This window comes from Chelonia mydas, chromosome 14 (assembly GCF_015237465.2).
Source record: "Chelonia mydas isolate rCheMyd1 chromosome 14, rCheMyd1.pri.v2, whole genome shotgun sequence".
NCBI lineage: Eukaryota > Metazoa > Chordata > Testudines > Cheloniidae > Chelonia > Chelonia mydas.
Genome location: NC_051254.2, coordinates 28719485 through 28738087, shown reverse-complemented (window position 1 = coordinate 28738087; position 18603 = coordinate 28719485). Strand labels below are relative to the sequence as shown.

General features: G+C 49.0%; 1 protein-coding gene across 1 annotated transcript in view; it reads right to left on the bottom strand.

The window, feature by feature from the left end:
- Positions 1 to 18603, bottom strand: part of LOC102940697 (zinc finger protein 271) — a 342407-nt gene that overhangs the window by 13402 nt on the left and 310402 nt on the right. Inside the window, exons 4-6 of the mRNA XM_043528496.1 lie at positions 7374 to 7467; positions 5916 to 6029; positions 4505 to 5734 (exon numbers count right to left, since the gene is read on the bottom strand). Of these exons, the coding sequence (XP_043384431.1) occupies positions 4505 to 5734; positions 5916 to 6029; positions 7374 to 7404 (1375 nt within the window). The 5' untranslated portion in view covers positions 7405 to 7467. The remainder of the gene's footprint in view (positions 1 to 4504; positions 5735 to 5915; positions 6030 to 7373; positions 7468 to 18603) is intronic.

Sequence of the window (18603 nt, the reverse complement as noted above, 5' to 3'; positions counted from 1 at the left end):
TTTTGATTATCCGATCGGGCCCCAGTCCCAGTTAGATTGGATAAATGGAGTTCCACTGTATATCAATAAACCATTGGGTTCAACTGATACCTATATATATTGGGGCTAGGGAAATGAAAGTTCAGCCTTTCATTTTAATCACAGAAAAATGTGGAGTTTTATGTTTTTTTTGTTGGAGAATTTTGTTTTTTTAATCACAGAAAACTAGGAGCCCTGGTCATGAGGCCTGGCAGTGAGATCTCTGTGGCAGGGAACTGAGTCCATAGGGGAAGGGTTAGGAAGCAGTTTGGGGACTAAGGAGACAGGGTTGTGGATGCATCTCCTGTTTCCATCCCTTTGTGTGGGCAGGCTCCGAAGGGGCAGGACTTTCTTTGGGAGCAGTGAGGATGTAGTTCCCTCTCACAGTAATCTGGGCAGAAATGAGTTGGCTCCTGGTCCTATTTTACAACCCCCCCATCTAAGATCTCCAATTCCACATCACAGCAACAGGGATGCAGATTAGATTTATGTTCCAGCTAAACCAGGCAGTTAATACTTCTGCAATAGCTAAATGTCGCCTTTAGGGATTATTGCATGAATGGGGACAGTCCCCACCACTTGGCACTATTGTTTTAGGCTGGCTGCACACTCAGGCAGACAAATCTGCATCAGTACCACTCCCTTCACATTTTCAAGGGTTTCTTTGCATTCATGAGAGCTGGTGGGCATACTGTTTATTTTAAAGGAAAGTTAAGATTCTGGAGCAGATTTATGTTTTTAGCAGGGGATGGAATTTAAGGAGCCGCTTGGGGGATCCCCCTGACACTGTCCCCAGGGTGGCACATTCCCCCAGCAGCACGGGGACTAGGCAGAGGCAGGAACTGGCTTTTCCTCTCCCTGCTCCTCACCTTGTCCCAGGAAAGTCAATCTGCCTGGGGTGCAGCAGGGAATGGGGCAGGGCTGGGAGCCAGGAACCTCCCTCCCCACTGATTGCTCCTGCTGCCCCTGCCAGTCTCTCCCCGTATCTCCTTCCTGCCCCCTCTCCCCTCCCCTCGGGCTGGGAGATTTGGTCCCTGGCCTGGGCCCGGGGCAGTCGCTCTCCCGGAGCTGGCTCGGCTCCTGCAGGCGCTCAGGGGAGCAGAGCCGGGGGCGGGTCAGGGAGGGCAGCAGCTCTGGGACTTACAAACCCCTGACACCCTGGGAGCAAAGCTGGGGCAAAGAGGGGCCATTGGTGCAGTCACTTTCCTGCCCGGCCCCAGCCCTTCCCCCCGGGTCTCTTCCCTCACCTGGAGTCTGCGGCCCCCAGAGAAAGTCCCCCTCCAGCTGGGAAGGGGCGTTAATGTAGGTTTCTCCCCAGCTACCATAGCCCTTCCCTTTTCCTTAACAAAGCCCTTCCCTGCAAAAGTATCAGGACTGCAACTCCTGCCCCCAACTCACTCACAGACTGGAGACAGGTCCCCAAAACTCTTCAGGTGCTGTGACACAAACTCACCTGATGCCCAGGTGCCCCAGAGCAGCATGAAGTGGGACCACAAATAACACAGGGGACAGATGGGAACCTACTCTCCGCAAACTCCAGGGGTGCCAACCCTAAACACCATGGCCCCTCTTGCTTCTTTACAAATGGGGTTTACTGAGCCATTGGAGTTGGAGTTAACAGCAAATCAGCCACCGCACACTTCCCCCTGGATCTTCCAGATTCCATCTTGTTCCTGAACAGAGGACCCTGCAGAAAAAAGACACCCAAGCCTGCTGCCATCTGGGGCTCCGAGCAGTCCCCTGGGCCACTGGGTCTCTTCTGCTGTGAGGTATCCTCTGGGGCAATCCTGGGTCCTCACAGAAACACCCCAGACTCCTGGTGTCTCCTTATTTCCATCTGCTGGATCCACAGAGAAGGGAGGCCAGTGTTGATGTGGCCATCATATCTAGACTCACCTGTAAGTATCCCCTGGGGCCTGGCTTTATGGGAGTGGTGAGCTTCCCAGCTTTGTGGAGCTGAGCCCCCCAGGCACTGAGGAGCACCTGCCCGAGTGTGGGTAGCCTGGTGAGGGGGTTGAGATGTCACTGGAACTGGCTGAATACAGCCACGGAATTTGCATTTAGAACTCTAGGATGTTTTACAATCAGTTGTAGGGTGGAATTCATGCCTGGGACAGGGGCCAATCAATGGTCTGAAAACACAGCTTTTGTGGGACTTACTTAGTGCAGAGCCCTTCTGGGGGTGCCTGGGGTGGGGCAGTTGTTATGAATTGTATTACGGGAGCACCTCAAGGCGCTGAGAACCGATCCCCATTGTACTGCAATGCGCAGACCCTGAGAGGGTCCCTGCCCCAGATAGCTCACAGTCTAAACAGATTATTACCCTCACTGTATGTCACACAGGGAAACTAAGGCAAATACCGATTAGGTGACTGGCCTGAGGTGATATGGGGAGGCTGAGAGGGCAGTCCCAGCCCAATGCCACAACCAGCCTTCTTGCTACCGACTCCAGGTCTGTGACTCCCCAGCTCAATTGCTTAGAAGGGGAGTGCGCCAGAAATGACCAAACCCATAACTTTCACTGTGGCCCCGTTACAAAGGGCTTACCAGTTCTTTTCCTGGGCCCGCCAGGGGCATGTGTCTTCCGGGCTCCAGGCAGCCTCCTTGTGGTCAGGCTTCCCTCAGCCCCTGTGCCCTTATATTTTGGGTATCCCCTTTGATAATCCTGGGTCCCAGTAGTGTCCCTACCGCCAGCACCCCCGCACAGGTGTTTGTTACAGAATGTATGAACTCCAGGTGTATTCCTACATTGATGCACGTGACCTGAGTGTTTCATTGTTTCCACACTTTTTATTGAGTAGCTTTTTTATTTTAAAAAACCCCTAATAACCCTGGGAGTTATTTTTTGCTAACATTTGCTACTTACATAACAGGCGGCCAGATCTCCAACAGCATTCAGCTTGTACGTAGACCATCCCACACGCTGAGCTAGTCAGAAAGTCTGGCCCTGCTTGTGGGTGCTTTGGCCCATAAAACTTCACGGGATGAAATCTCCTAACTCTGCTCCTTTCTAAGCTCCCACTCCTCTGTCCCTATTGGAAGTAACCTTGGGGTCTCCTCTCTGGATCCCTGTTACAGCAGATAGTGGCTGTAAGTCACACAGAGATGGGGTTAGGTCCTCGGAGATCAGCCCTTGCTAGGCACTGGAGAATCAGCATCCCACGTTTGATTTCAGCTGCAAACATCAGTGCTTAGATTAGTGCATAGACTTTGTGCTGGCCCTCTGTGCAGAAAGGAATTATAGCTGGGGCCTCCAAAAGAGCTAGGCACTCGGATACATTGACTTGACCCTGCAGGCCATGAACATGCAAGCCTAGGCACCTGAAATTCATTGATGTCAATAGGTGCTGGGTGCCTAGAGGCTTTTGAAAATCCCACTAGGTGCCTAAATACCTTTAGAAATCTGTGCTCCTCCTCAGTCCAAGGGTTACATGCACCAGCCCAGCCCTGCTAAATAATGCTCAGCCCATAAGGGCATATCTGCACGATGGTGTAGGCAGTAAGAAGCCTCCAGCACAGAACAGCTAACGCCTAGTCCCCACCATCCGGACGCGAGAGCAGTGCCCCTCACAGTCCAAGCAATGATTGGAGAGCTCAGCACAGACTAACACAGGTCTCAGAGGCACCATACGGGTTGAGCTTCTGACACCCATGAGGATCTGAGAAGTGTTCCAGGAACTGTGTCAGCTGGCCGGGTGTGTGGCCCAGGGGCTGTATGTTGTTTTTGTCTTGGGGGATGGGGTGGAGCGATAGCCCCAGTGATAGGGCCAAGGGGAACCCCTTTCTTAGTGCCAAAATCCAACACCCACAGGAGCTTATTGACCGTGAAAACTTGCCCTGCTCAAACCCTCTGGCATGCAGAGATGTGTGAAGGAAAAGGGCATCAAATTCTACATATCAAAAGAGTTCAGGCCTCATGTGTCCCTTGTCCAAGGACTCACACACAAAACACTATATGTCAGCATCGACAGCAAAACTGCCACCTTTCGGCCCGGTCTCCCTCTCCCCACGGGTCACAGAGACAAGGGCTCTTTGCTACTTTTCGAAAAAACAGCAGCAAAATCCCACTAACTTATTATTGAATGATTGTTGCTTCAGAAAACTAACTTATGCAAAAGGCTGGGATGGAAAAATATTAACCAAAGTGATTCCTGAGTTGACTCTGTTACCGATAACAAAAAAAAGTCAATAAGGAGGCATCAAAGGCAAATTCACTTGCACAAACTCGAGGGTGAACTCTCAGAAGAAGGTGAGGGAGAGAATGGTGCCTCAGCAGACAACTCATGCACCATATGCCCTCTGTCCAAAAGGGCTCAGACATACACCTGTGAAAACAGAGCCCTGGCACATGCAGATGTCTCACCCACCATGTGCCCTCCGTCCGGAGTGCTCACACAGGCAGCTGTGTACGCTGGCCACAAGATCAGCTATCCTTGCAGGGAGCTAGGTCCCTTCTGATACCCAGAGCAGCTCAGCTGGATCTAGGTAGGGCACCTGTAGCGCTTCTCCCCCGTATGGGTCCTGTGGTGTCGGATGAGGTCCGAGCTGCGGTAGAAGCTCTTCCCGCACTGGGCGCAGGCGTAGGGGCGCTCGCCAGTGTGGATGCGCTGGTGGGTGACAAGGTTGGAGCTCTGGCTGAAGCTCTTGCCACAGTCGGGGCAGGTGTAGGGGCGCTCGCCCGTGTGCACACGATGGTGGGTGATGAGGGTGGAGCTCTCGGTGAAGCTCTTGCCGCAGTCGGGGCAGGTGTAGGGGCGCTCGCCGGTATGGGTGCGCTGGTGGCAGATGAGGGTGGAGCTATCCACGAAGCTCTTGCTGCACTGGGGGCACTGATAGGGGCGCTCCCCAGTGTGGACGCGCTGGTGCCGCATGAGGGAGGAGCTGTCGTTGAAGCTCTTCCCGCACTGGGTGCACTTGTAGTGCTTCTCCCCGGTGTGGATGCGCCGGTGCCGCAGCAGGGTGGAGTTCTCGCTGAAGCTCTTCCCGCAGTCACCACAGATGTAGGGCTTCTCACCGGTGTGGATGCGCCGGTGCCGGAGCAGGGCCGAGCTCCAGATGAAGTTCTTTCCGCAGTCCCGGCAGGCGTAGGGCATGTCGCCCATGTGGACCCGTTGGTGCTGCACGAAGTAGGAGCTGTCGCTGAAGCTCTTGCCGCACTCCCCGCAGACATAGGGCCGCTCGCCCGTGTGGGTCTTCTGGTGCCGCACATGGGTCGAGCGGATGCTGAAGCACTTCCCGCACTCCTCACACCGGTAGGGCTTCTCGCCCGTATGGGTGCGCTGGTGCTTGATGAGGGTGGAGCCGTGGCTGAAGCGCTTCCCGCAGTCAGGGCACTCGTACGGCTTCTCGCCGGTGTGGATGCGCCGGTGTGCAATCAGCGCCGAGTTCTGGTTGAAGCTGTTCCCGCACTCGGGGCACTTGTAGGGTCTCTCCCCGGTGTGGATCCGCCGGTGGATGATGAGGGCTGAACTGCTGCTAAAGCTTTTCCCACAGTCCTCGCATCGGTAGGGCCGCTCCCCGATGTCTTTGAGCTGATTGACACCTCTGCCCGGGTGGGAGGATCTGCTCTTCCCTGTCCCTCGAGGGTTTCCCTGCTCAGCACTCTGGGAAATGTCCCCTTTGGCTGTTCCCGATACCGCCCCATGTGGTTCCACTGGTTCAGGACCTTTCTGCTGAGCGGTCTCCTCCTCACTCTCACTCCCCGTACCGTCACCTGCTGGGACAAAGAGAATCCAGACAGGAGTCACTCCCTGTGCCGGGAGAAAAGGGAACCTCAGAGAGGGAGGAAGAAACCCACATAACTACGGGAGAGAGAGAAAAATCAAGAGACAGTTCGTTGGCCACAAACCATCCTTCCCACTGCAATGTTTTCCTGGCTGATGTAACCAATTCCTCACCTGTGCGGACATCCCTCAGGAGCTCCGGTTCCTCAGAGTCCTGCAGATCTGGGGCCCACAGCTCCTTCCTCTGCTCCATCCAGGAGATCACATTGGGCTCGGGGATGGGAAATCCTGGTTGGGGGAAAGAGAACAGGCAAGATGAGGGCTTGCGACATAGACAGAGAATATTTATTATAGAGACGTGATTTTAACCCTATCTCTGTGCTGGGAAGTTGGGAGAAAAGGTCCATGGACACATTCTGGGAGAGTCAGATGTCTGCTGGGGGATGTGTTGTGTCACTATCACAGATTCAAAGGTTCCAAAGCCAGAAGGGACCACTGTGATCATCTAGTCTGACCTCTTGTATAACACAGGACAGAGAACTGCCCCAAATAATTCCGATAGCAGAGCTGTTAGAAAAACACCCAATCCTGATTTTAAAATTCTCAGTGATGGAGAATGCACCATGAACCATGGTAAACTGTTCCAATGCTTAATTACTCTCACTGTTAAAATGTACGCCTTATATCTAGTCTGAATTTGTCTAGCTTCAGCTTCCAGCCAACGGATTATGTTAGACCCTGCTCTGCTAGAATGAAGAGCTCATTATTAAAAATTTGTTCCCCACCTAGGTACTTATAGACTGTGATCAAGCCACCCTTTCACCTTCTCTTCTCTCTGAGCTCCTTGAGTCTATCACAATAAGGCAGGTTTTTTAATACTTAAGTCATTCTTGTGGCTCTTCTCTGAGCCCTCTTCAATTTATCAACATCCTTCTTGAATTGTGGGCACCAGAACAGGACACACACATAATATTCTCTAATATAATACAATATTAAAATTTACATATGCCTATAATATAAAAGTGAAAATGAGAGGTCAAAATGAAACGGCTTGACTTTCTCTCATTGAAAATTTCATTGAAATGGACACGTTCTGGTAAGACATTTTGATTTTGATGAAATGGCATTTTTTGACTGAAAACTGTTCAGTTTCAAATTTTTTGACCAGCCCTAACCACTGGTGTGTCCTTGAATCTCCTCTCCCAGGGGAAGGGGAGTGAAAGGAACAGTCACTCTTTTAACACACACACACACACACACTCTGGGGCTGATCCCCATGAAACCTAAGGGAGTGGAAAAGTACCCCGAGTAGAACCCAAGCCAGCTGCTTCTAATACCTGAGGGGATAGGAACCCTTCCCCGTGACATCCCTGTAGAGGGCTGTCTGACCTGGGTCCATCAGAGCCCACTGCCACTCGTTGAAATACACACATACCTCCTCAAAGGTCACTGGCTCCTGGAACAGCAAGAATCCCCCACTCAGTGAGCCACAGTCCCACTCGCTCAGTCACTGGTGCCCTGAGTGCCCCATATTAAATACATCTCAGCAGCTCATTCCTTTCTCAGCACCTTCTGTTCTTCCAGATTAATTGTTCCCCCGTCCCCCACCAGCAGCCCCTGACCATCCCCTACCTGAGCCAGCTGCTCTGCAGCCATTTCCCATCCCCGACCCCCGGGCAGGCGGTTTGATCTGGAGTGAAACCGGAACGTTATCCTGCAGCCTGTCAGGGTGAGAAGGGCGAGTGGGGAGGTTTCAGAAGCGGCTTTCACCCATTTCTCACCCCGATTCCCCCTAGGGTCTTTCTGTGGATACAGGAATGAAGCTCATAGAACATTCAGTCTCCAGCCACCCAAGCACACCTATACAGAGGAGCGGCTGGCTATCACATTATAAGCTGGGCTGACAGCACCACCTATTATTAAGATTGCCCAGCACATCCTGTTATAAGAAACTGTTTTCTGTGGCTTATAACTTTGCCAAACGTAAACTGTTTGGCCTGACCTTTCCCATGCCAGGTCTCTGCCTCAGGCTGAAATAGCTGGGAAAATTTCAGCCAAACAGTCCAGCCATTTCTGAGACTGAGGCTAGGGAAAAATAAGTGGTTTTGCCCATGCTGAAAAATTTGGATGTCCTTTTCTTTGAAAAGCTCGCGCACTCTCCATGCTTCAGAGCAGGGTGTTGTAATGCAGAGGGTGTGTTGGGGGGGAGGATTTTGCCATGCCCAGGAAACCCGCATTTGGCTAATGTATATGCCTTTGAAAAATGCCGTTTGCACATGGTCAGCAGAGGCTTCTTCGGTTTTAGCTGCTAAAATTCTGGACTTCTACATAGAGTGCTTCCGCCGACGTGCACGGGCTGAAATTGTGGAAAAGCAACATCACTTGCCCCACAACCTCAGCAGTGCAGAACACAATGCCATCCACAGCCTCAGAAACAACTCTGACATCATAATCAAAAAGGCTGACAAAGAAGGTGCTGTTGTTATCATGAATAGGCCAGAATATGAACAAGAGGCTGCTCAGCAGCTCTCCAACACCACTTTCTACAAGCCATACCCTCTGATCCCACTGAGAGTTACCAAAAGAAACTACAGCATTTGCTCAAGAAACTCCCTGAAAAAGCACAAAATCAAATCCGCACAGACAGACCCCTGGAACCCCAACCTGGGATATTCTATCTACTACCCAAGATCCATAAACCTGGAAATCCTGGGCGCCCCACCAACTCAGGCATTGGCACCCTGACAGCAGGATTGTCTGGCTATGTAGACTCTCTCCTCAGACCCTACGCTACCAGCACTCCCAGCTACCCTCGAGACACCACTAACTTCCTGAGGAAACTACAATCCATCGGTGATCTTCCTGATAACACCATCCTGGCCACTATGGATGTAGAAGCCCTCTACACCAACATTCCACACAAAGATGGACTACAAGCCGTCAAGAACACTATCCCCGATAATGTCACGGCTAACCTGGTGGCTGAACTTTGTGACTTTGTCCTTACCCATAACTATTTTACATTTGGGGACAATGTATACCTTCAAATCAGCGGCACTGCTATGGGTACCCGCATGGCCCCACAGTATGCCAACATTTTTATGGCTGACTTAGAACAACGCTTCCTCAGCTCTTGTCCCCTAACGCCCCTACTCTGCTTGCGCTATATTGATGACATCTTCATCATCTGGACCTATGGAAAAGAAGCACTTGAGGAATTCCGCCATGATTTCAACAATTTCCATCCCACCATCAACCTCAGCCTGGTCCAGTCCACACAAGAGATCCACTTCCTGGACACTACAGTGCTAATAAACAATGGTCACATAAACACCACCCTATACCGGAAACCTACTGACCGCTATTCCTACCTACATGCCTCCAGCTTTCACCCTGACCACACCACACGATCCATTGTCTACAGCCAAGCTCTGCGATACAACCGCATTTGCTCCAACCCCTCAGACAGAGACAAACACCTACAAGAGCTCTATCAAGCATTCTTACAACTACAATACCCACCTGCAGAAGTGAAGAAACAGATTGATAGAGCCAGAAGAGTTCCCAGAAGTCACCTACTACAGGACAGGCCTAACAAAGAAAATAACAAAACGCCACTAGCCGTCACCTTCAGCCCCCAACTAAAACCCTTCCAACGCATTATTAAGGATCTACAACCTATCCTGAAGGATGACCCAACACTCTCACAAATCTTGGGAGACAGGCCAGTCCTTGCCTACAGACAGCCCCCCAACCTGAAGCAAATACTCACCAGCAACCACATACCACACAACAGAACCACTAACCCAGGAACCTATCCTTGCAACAAAGCCCGTTGCCAACTGTGCCCACATATCTATTCAGGGGACACCATCACAGGGCCTAATAACATCAGCCACACTATCAGAGGCTCGTTCACCTGCACATCTACCAATGTAATATATGTCATCATGTGCCAGCAATGCCCCTCTGCCATGTACATTGGTCAAACTGGACAGTCTCTACGTAAAAGAATAAATGGACACAAATCAGATGTCAAGAATTATAACATTCATAAACCAGTAGGAGAACACTTCAATCTCTCTGGTCACGCGATTACAGACATGAAAGTTGCGATATTACAACAGAAAAACTTCAAAACCAGACTCCAGCGAGAGACTATTGAATTGGAATTCATTTGCAAATTGGATACTATTAACTTAGGCTTGAATAAAGACTGGGAGTGGCTAAGTCATTATGCAAGGTAACCTATTTCCCCTTGTTTTTTCCTACCCCTCCCGCTGTTCCTCAGACGTTCTTGTTAAACCCTGGATTTGTGCTGGAAATGGCCCACCTTGATTATCATACACATTGTAAGGAGAGTGATCACTTTAGATAAGCTATTACCAGCAGGAGAGTGGGGTGGGGGGAGAGAAAACCTTTTGTAGTGGTAAACACCCATTTTTTCATGGTTTGTGTGTATAAAAAGATCTTCTGAACTTTCCACAGTATGCATCCGATGAAGTGAGCTGTAGCTCACGAAAGCTTATGCTCAAATAAATTGGTTAGTCTCTAAGGTGCCACAAGTACTCCTTTTCTTTTTGCGAATACAGACTAACACGGCTGTTACTCTGAAACCAGTCTATAAAGTATCTACATGGGGAACAAATAATAGAATCCTAGAAGATTAGGGTTGGAAGAGACCTCAGGAAGTCATCTAGTCCAACACCCTGCTCAAGGCAGGACTAACCCCAACTAAATCATCCTAGCCAGGTCTTTGTCAAACCGGGCCTTAAAAACCTCTAGGGATGGAGATTCCACCACCTCCCTAGGTAACCCATTCCAGTGCTTCAACACCCTCCTAGTGAAATAGTGTTTCCTAATATCCAACCTAGACGTCCTCCACTGCAACTTGAGACCATTGCTCCTTGTTCTGTCATCTGCCACCACTGAGAACCGCCTAGCTCCATCATCTTTGGCACCCTCCTGGAAAGTTGAAGGCTGCTACCAAATCCCCCCTCACTCTTCTCTTCTGTGGACTAAATAAGGCCAGTTCCCTCAGCCTCTCCTCATAAGTCATCTGCCCCAGCCCCCTAATCATGCCCTCCATTGGACTCTCTCCAATTTGTTCACATCCTTTTTGTCGTGGGGGACCCAAAACTGGACGCAGTACTTCAAATGTGGCTTCACCAGTGCCATCGAGGGGAATAATCACTTCCCTCGATCTGCTGGCAATGCTCTTACTAATGCAGCCCAATATGCTGTTAGCCTTCTTGGCAACAAGGGCACACTGTTGACTCATATCTAGCTTCTCATCCACTGTAATCTCCAGATCTTTTTCTTAGCCAGTCAGTCCCCAGACTGTAGCCGTGCATGGGATTCTTCCATCCTAAGTGCAAGACTCTGCACTTGTCCTTGTTGAACTTCATCAGATTTCTTTTGGCCCAATCCTCCAATCTGTCTAGGTCACTCTGGACCCTATCTCTACCCTCCAATATATATACCTCTCCCCCCAGCTTAGCGTCATCCGCGAACTTCCTGAGGGTGCAATCCATCCCATCATACAGGTCATTAATGAAGATGTTGAACAAAACCAGCCCCAGGACCGACCCCTGGGGCACACCACTTGATACTGGCTGCCAACTAGACACCGAGCCATTGATCATTACCCGTTGAGCCTGATGATTTAGCCAGCTTTCTATCCACCTTATAGTCCATTCATCCAATTCATACTTCTTTAACTTGCTGGCAAGAATACTGTGGGAGACCATATCAAAAGCTTTGCTAAAGTCAAGGTATATCACAAATATTTAATAACGAGCGCTTCAATCTAGCAGAGAAAAGTCTAACATGAACCAACGGCTGGAAGTTGAAGCTAGAGACCCACAGACTGGAAATGAGGTGTAAATTTCTAACAGTAAGTGTAATTAAGCACTGGAACAACTTACCAAGAGTTGTGGTGGATTTTCCATCCCTGACCATTTTTAAATCAAGACTGGGTATTTTTCTAAAAGATCTGCTCTAGAAATTAGTTGGGGGCAATTCTCTAGCCTATGCTGTGCAGGTAGGGTGACCAGATGTCCTGGTTTTATAGGGACAGTCCCGATTTTGTGGGCTTTTTCTTATATAGGCACCTATTACCCCCCATCCCCTGTCCTGATTTTTTACACTTGCTATCTGGTCACCTTATGTGCAGGAGGTCAGACTAGATTATCACAATGGTCCCTTCTGACCTTAAAATGTATGAAAAAAAATCTTTTGCCAGGTCTGCAACTCCTTGAGATGCTTCACTCCCCCTGCAGGCACACACACTTTAAGCACTGGTTCCAATGTTGAGTCTAGTCCCTTTGTGGCTTTAGCCCTTGGAGACTCCAAGCAACGGATAATCTGTTCCCAAGGTAATTGGTTCCCACAGATAATTACACTGACAATTAAAAACTCTGCTCCTTAAAACAGGGGGATTGACGATGGTATCTATGCAGGGAGAAGCTTTCTAAGACTACAAGGCTCTGCAGTCAAGCGGACAAAGACAAAACAAGATCCAGTGGCTGGAGTTGGGAATCAGTAAATTCAAACAGGAAATGAGACTAGTGTGATCACAGTGAGGCATCAGAACAGAATACCAGCTGGTCGGGCTGGATGTAGGGATCACTGAATGAGGAGCCCTGGTCTGTGCGATGCAGGAGGACAGGACAGATGATCACAATGGTCCCTTCCAGCCTTAAAATCGGTGATAATAAATATTTACTGTAACTACATCAAACCACTACAAACTGGATCACGGGTTAGAGAACACAAGTTCTTTCAAGTGAGAGCGGGGGTGGATCCTTCTGCATCATGTTATCAACTCTGGCGATATTATTGTGAGTCTCACAATATTTAGAGCACATCATACGGCCCCAGCTCCTGGAGTCTTGTGCTCCCTTGTGAATCTCAGCTAGCTAGCTAGCTAGCTAGCTTTCTTGCTAGTTTTCAGCCCTTGTGGTTGAAGAGAAAACACAACTCTCTAAAGGCTTGAAAAGCAAAAGATTAATACGCATTGGATTCTTTTTATTTATCTCTCTCTTTTTTTTTAAATAACATGATTTTTAAATCCATCTTTTTGGACTGTGGTGCATGATTTCTTAGCATTTCGAGTCAGCAATACCGTATTCCTTATGATATTTTGTAGCATTAACATTCTAGGTATGGAGTATGTATAAAAACCGGTCATCCTGCCAATATATTTCTATAGGATGAACTGGCAAAGTCCATTGCTCGGAGCTTTGCCATTCCTGACTAATACAACCATTTCAAACAAACAGTCATGCCATGCCATGATGTTACTCCCTGGGACTAAGTCAAACCTTACTTCATCTCCAATCTGCTTCTCTCAGGGCCTCTTTCACTAAAGCCCAACAACAAAGAACACCTTGCAGACAAAGGCTCTCATCCCCAGTGCAGGCACAGTGCACAGAGATCCAAGTGCAATACCCCACAGAGCTCACTGCAGAGCGGTCACTTTGTTCTGCACAGACCCAGCCCCTCCCACCCAGCCTAAACCCACCCACCGACATTTTAACCCCCCCCCCCCCCCCCAGTAACAGAGTCTCTGAGCCAAGAGCTAGAAAAGAGCAGACTCCAAGGAGCTGCTTTGGGGGATCCCCCTGACACTGTCCCCAAGGCAGAGCATCCCCCCGAGCACTGTGTGGACTAGGCAGAGGCAGGAACTGCCTTTTCCTCTCCCTACCCCTCATCTTGTCCAGGAAAGTCAATCTGCCCGGGTGCTGCAGGGAATGGGGCTGGGAGCGGGAACCTCCCTCCCCATTTATTGCTCCTGCTGCCCCTGCCAGTCTCTCCCCCATCTCCCTCCTGCCCCCTCTCCCCTCCCCTCGGGCTGGGAGACTCGGTCCCTGGCCCGGTCCGGGGCCGGTGGCTCTCCGGGAGCTGGCTCGGCTCCTGCAGGCGCTCAGGGGAGCAGCTCTGGGACTCGCAGACAGGAGGGGCCGTTTGTGCAGAGTCACTTTCCTGCCTATCTAGGGCGATTAGATAGCAAGTGTGAAAAATTGAGACACTTTTTTTGGGAGGGGGCGGGGGGAACACAGTGGATATAGCTACCCATACAAGACAAAACCCCTAATATCTTGGGACAGGCCACATAATATTAGGAGGTCTGGTCACTCTACGCCCACCCCCAGGTCTCTCCCCTCACCTGCAGCAGGCTCTGGCTCAGGGGCTGGTGTCGGCAGAGCCCGGGGCTGTCCCAGGGGCTTCTTCCAGCCCCCAGAGAAAGTCCCCCCGGCTGGGCACAGAGGGACACTAGGGAAGGGCTCTCCCCGCACACACCCCGCTGGGCGGCAGCAGCTCAGTCTGGCTTTTGGACACTACAGATAAAGCAGCAGCTGTGACCCAGGAAGCTCAACCCCGGATCTGCTCAGCATAGAGATTGCAGTAACCAGCATCTTCCCTTCCTTCCAATAGCCAGAGCCCCCTGGTGGCCACAGCTCAGGAGCCCTGGGCGCAGACCTGCTGCATGGCAGGAATCCGGCCAGAGCCCTGCCTGCACCTGAGCAGTTACAAACCAATTTGGAAATTAGGAGGGAAACAAGAAAAGGATTTTTTTCTTTTCGGGTTGTGAAATTTTCCATCCTTAGTGTGACTGAAGATGGTTGTGTACCATGATCAAAATATGAGCTTTCTAAAAAGGATTTCTGTAACCAGCCTTACATATGTACCTATATTTTAAAATTCTACCATGTTACAAAGACAATCAAGTTTTAGGCAAGGGTCCTGCCGTCTTCCCATCCTGCATTACAGTTAAGCATGTGAATAAGCAAGTTCAACTGAGGTGGCAAAATTTGCAGATGATACAAAACTACTCAAGCTAGTTAAGTCCCCGACTGCGAAGAGTTACATAGGGATCTCACAAACTTGGGTGACTGGGCAGATGGCAGATGAAATTCAATATTGATAAATGCAAAGTAATGCACATTGGAAAACAATCCCAACTATACATATAAAATGATGGGGTCTAAATTAGCTGTTAACACTCAAGAAAGATGTTGGAGTCATTGTGGATGGTTCTCTAAAAATATGCAGCTGCAGTCAACAAAGCAAACAGAATGTTGGGAATCATTGAGAAAGGGATAGATAAGACAGGAAATATCATATTGCCTCTATATAAATCCATGGTACGCCCACATCTTGAATACTGCATGCAGATGTGGTCACCCCATCTCAAAAAAAAAAAAATTATTTGAATTGGAAAAGGTTCAGAAAAGAACAACAAAAGTGATTAGGGATATCGAATAGCTTCTGTATGAGGAGAGATTAATAAAACTGGGCCTTTTCAGCTTGGAAAAGAGATGACTAGGGGGATATGAGAGAGGTCTATAAAATCATGACTGGTGTGGAAAAAGTAAATAAGGAACACAACACAAGAGCTAGGGGTCAACAAATGAAATTATAGGCAATAGGTTTAAAAAACAAAAGGAAGTATTTCTTCACACAATGCAGAGTCAATATGTGGAACTCCTTGCCAGAGGATGTTGTGAAAGCCAAGACTATAACAAGATTCAAAAAAGAACTAGATAAATTCATGGAGGATAGGTCCATCAATGGCTGGTAACCAGGATAGGCAGGCATGGTATCCCTAGCCTCTGTTTGCCAGAAGCTGGGAATGGGCAACCAGGGATGGACCGCTTGATTACCTGTTCTGTTCATTTCCTCTGAAGCACCTGGCATTGGTCACTGTCAGAAGACAGGATACTGAGCTGGATGGACCATTGGTCTGCCCAGTGTGATGGAGTGTGCGTACCCCTCACTAGGTGAGAATGGGTTCATCCCACACTATGGGTGGAGGAAGTTCCGCCCTCAGACCATGGTGGGCATGCTCCAACTGTTCTTGGAGTATAAGAGGGAGCAGACTAGCTCAGTCTAGGCTGAATGCTGAGGAGGAAGGATGCTTGGTGAAGGCTCTAGCCCAGGAGCCAGTACAGCCCTTGCCTGTGGGAGCTGGAGAGCCCGAGAAGTGACCAGAGACCTGTTGTCTATGGCTGAGTCAAAGTCCCAGTGAGTTACCTTTGCCAAGGGCCTGGAGACCCTTATGTCATATGGACCATGACTTCAGGAAGCAGGGTAGGAAGGGGCCCAGGGAGGGGGAAGAGAGTTGTGACCTCCCGCAAAGCGGAGTCTGCCTGTTTGGGTGGCAGACACATTTGCTACTAGTGGGGCCCTGGGCCAGGAGCTGGTGGAGCAGAGGGGGCTCAGGTCCCATCCCTTCTCCCTGCCCCCACCCCCCTGGACTATCACTGCCCTGGGTTGTGGTCCTTGGCCTCTAGACCACATAGCCCTGCACTTGATGACTATATTGACTCTAGGGGGAAGGATAGCTCAGTGGTTTGAGCTTTGGTCTGCTAAACCCATGGTTGTGAGTTCAATCCTTGAGGGGGCCATTTAGGGATATAGGGCAAAAATTGGGGATAGCTCCTGCTTTGAGCAGGGAGTTGGACTAGATGACCTCCTGAGGTCCCTTCCAACCCTGATATTCTATGGCCACTTAACCATGCCATCTTGCACTTGAGGGCTGCTATATTGACTCTGGCCATTAAGCAGCACTATCTTGAGTCCCAGGACATTCTGGTAGACTAACTGTGGTGCCATCACACCCACGATCCACACCAAAGAGGGATGGGGTGTTCATGCACCACCACACCAGTATGGTCATTCTTATTTTCTTAAGTCTTTGCTTTTATATCTTGTGTGTGGCCTATGGAAAGCCCCAGGACTGCTCACCATACACATAGGAATCTGTGTGGAGATCTGGCCTGGGTTATACAGGGAGTCAGCCTGGATGATCAGTGGTCCCTTTTGACCTTGGAATCTAAAACCACTAATTACATCAAACCAATTTATCTTTGATTGCATGTTAAACAGATGCTTTCCCCAGTTGACAGCTGGGATTGATCCTTCTGCATCATGTTATCAACTGTTGTGATTTTATTGTCTCACAATATGTAGAGTTTATCTTGCACCCCCAGCTCCTGGAGTCATGTGCAGTACATGCTGATGTGTTTGAACTGGGCAGCCTTATATAATTATGATTGCTGCGAGGGCTGTTTAATTGCAGTTAACTCAAGTGATTAACCCAATTAAAAAATTAGTCAGGTTTAATTGCACCATTAACAATATAGTACCAATTTAAAATTTTGGGTGTTTTTCTACATATAGATTTCAATTACAACACAGAATACAAAGTGCACAGTGCTCACTTTATATTTGATACAAGTATTTGCATTGTAAAGATAGTATTTTTCAATTCACCTAATACAAGTACTGTAGTGCAATCACTTTATCATGAAAGTTGAACTTACAAATGTAGAATTATGTACAAAAAACCTGCACTCAAATAAAACAATCTAAAATTTTAGAGGCTGCAAGTCCACTCAGTCCTACTTGTTCAGCCAATTGCTCAGACAAACAAGTTTGTTTACATTTACAGGAGATAATGCAGGCTGCTTCTTATTTAAGTCACCAGAAAGTGAGAAGAGGCATTCACATGGCACTTTTGTAGCTGGCATTGCAAGGTATTTACATGCCAGATAGGCTAAAACATTTATATGCCACTTCATTCTTTAGCCACCATTTCAGAGGAGCTGTTTCCATGCTGATGCTTGTTAAAAAAATGCATTCGTTAAATTTGTGACTGAACTCCTTTGGTGAGAATTGTACATCTCCTGCTCTGTGGTTTTACCTGTGTTCTGCCATATAGAATGTTATGGCAGTCTCAGCTAGTGACCCAACATATGTTGCTAATTTTCAGAACACTTTCCAGTACTGGATTTACCATGGTGCCGGGCCCACAGTTCAAAGGGGCCCCACCTGGCCCGCTTTTCTCCATGGCACCTCCCCTCCCGGCTCTCTCCTATGGGGGCAGAAGCTTGATGCTGCCAGCTCCTGCTTAAGGCTTAGCCCTCTCACTTTTAAAAATGATTGCTTGCCCCTCAGGCTTTTCTGGCAGCCCTGTTGCCAGGTATCTTGTTTTAGACTGGAAACTCCAGTAGAAAATGACTTGAGTGTCCAGTTAGCAGTGCTGACTGGAAACTAAAAGTCCAGTTATAGGAGTAACCACATTAGCCTCCGCTCCTCCCACTCCCAAGACCCACCCCAGAGGGCTGGAAGAGAACCAGTCCTGCTGCTGCAGGAGGAGGGGCAGCTCAGTGAAGAGACTAAGAGAATGGGCTAGAACCAGGTAAGTACCTGCTCTATGGGCAGGGGGTGGGGCGTGGAAGAATCCTGTTTACCTCTCCCCAGCCCTGCTGTGTTTGCAGTTTACCCCTGGCCCCTCCCTTGCTCCAGGGACCAACCCTAGCTCCTGCCCCACTGGGCTTTTGCCCCAGCCCCTTTTACAATCATTCCCCAGGGGGCCCACAAATGTGGGCCCAGCACCAAAAAAGTTAATCTGGCCCTGACACTTTCACTGCAGATTTGACAAAATGCAAAGAAGGTACCAATGTGAGATTTCAACAATAGCTACAGCACTCGACCCAAGGTTTAAGAATCTGAAGTGCCTGCCAAAATCTGAGGGGGATGAGGTGTGGAGCATGCTTTCAGAAGTCTAAGAGCAACACTCTGAGCAGCAACTACAGAACCCAAACCATCAAAACAGAAAATCAACCATCTGCCTGTGGCATCTGACTCTGACTCAGATGATGAAAATGAACATGCATCAGTCCGCTCTGCTTTGGATAGTTATAAATCAGAACCCATCAGCATGGAAGCATGTTCTCTGGAACAGTGGTCCAAGCATGTAACTTTACAGTGCAAATATTTGTAAAAAAAATTTAAGGAGCACTGTACTTCATATTCTGTGTAACTGAAATCAATAGTTGAAAATTTAGAAAAC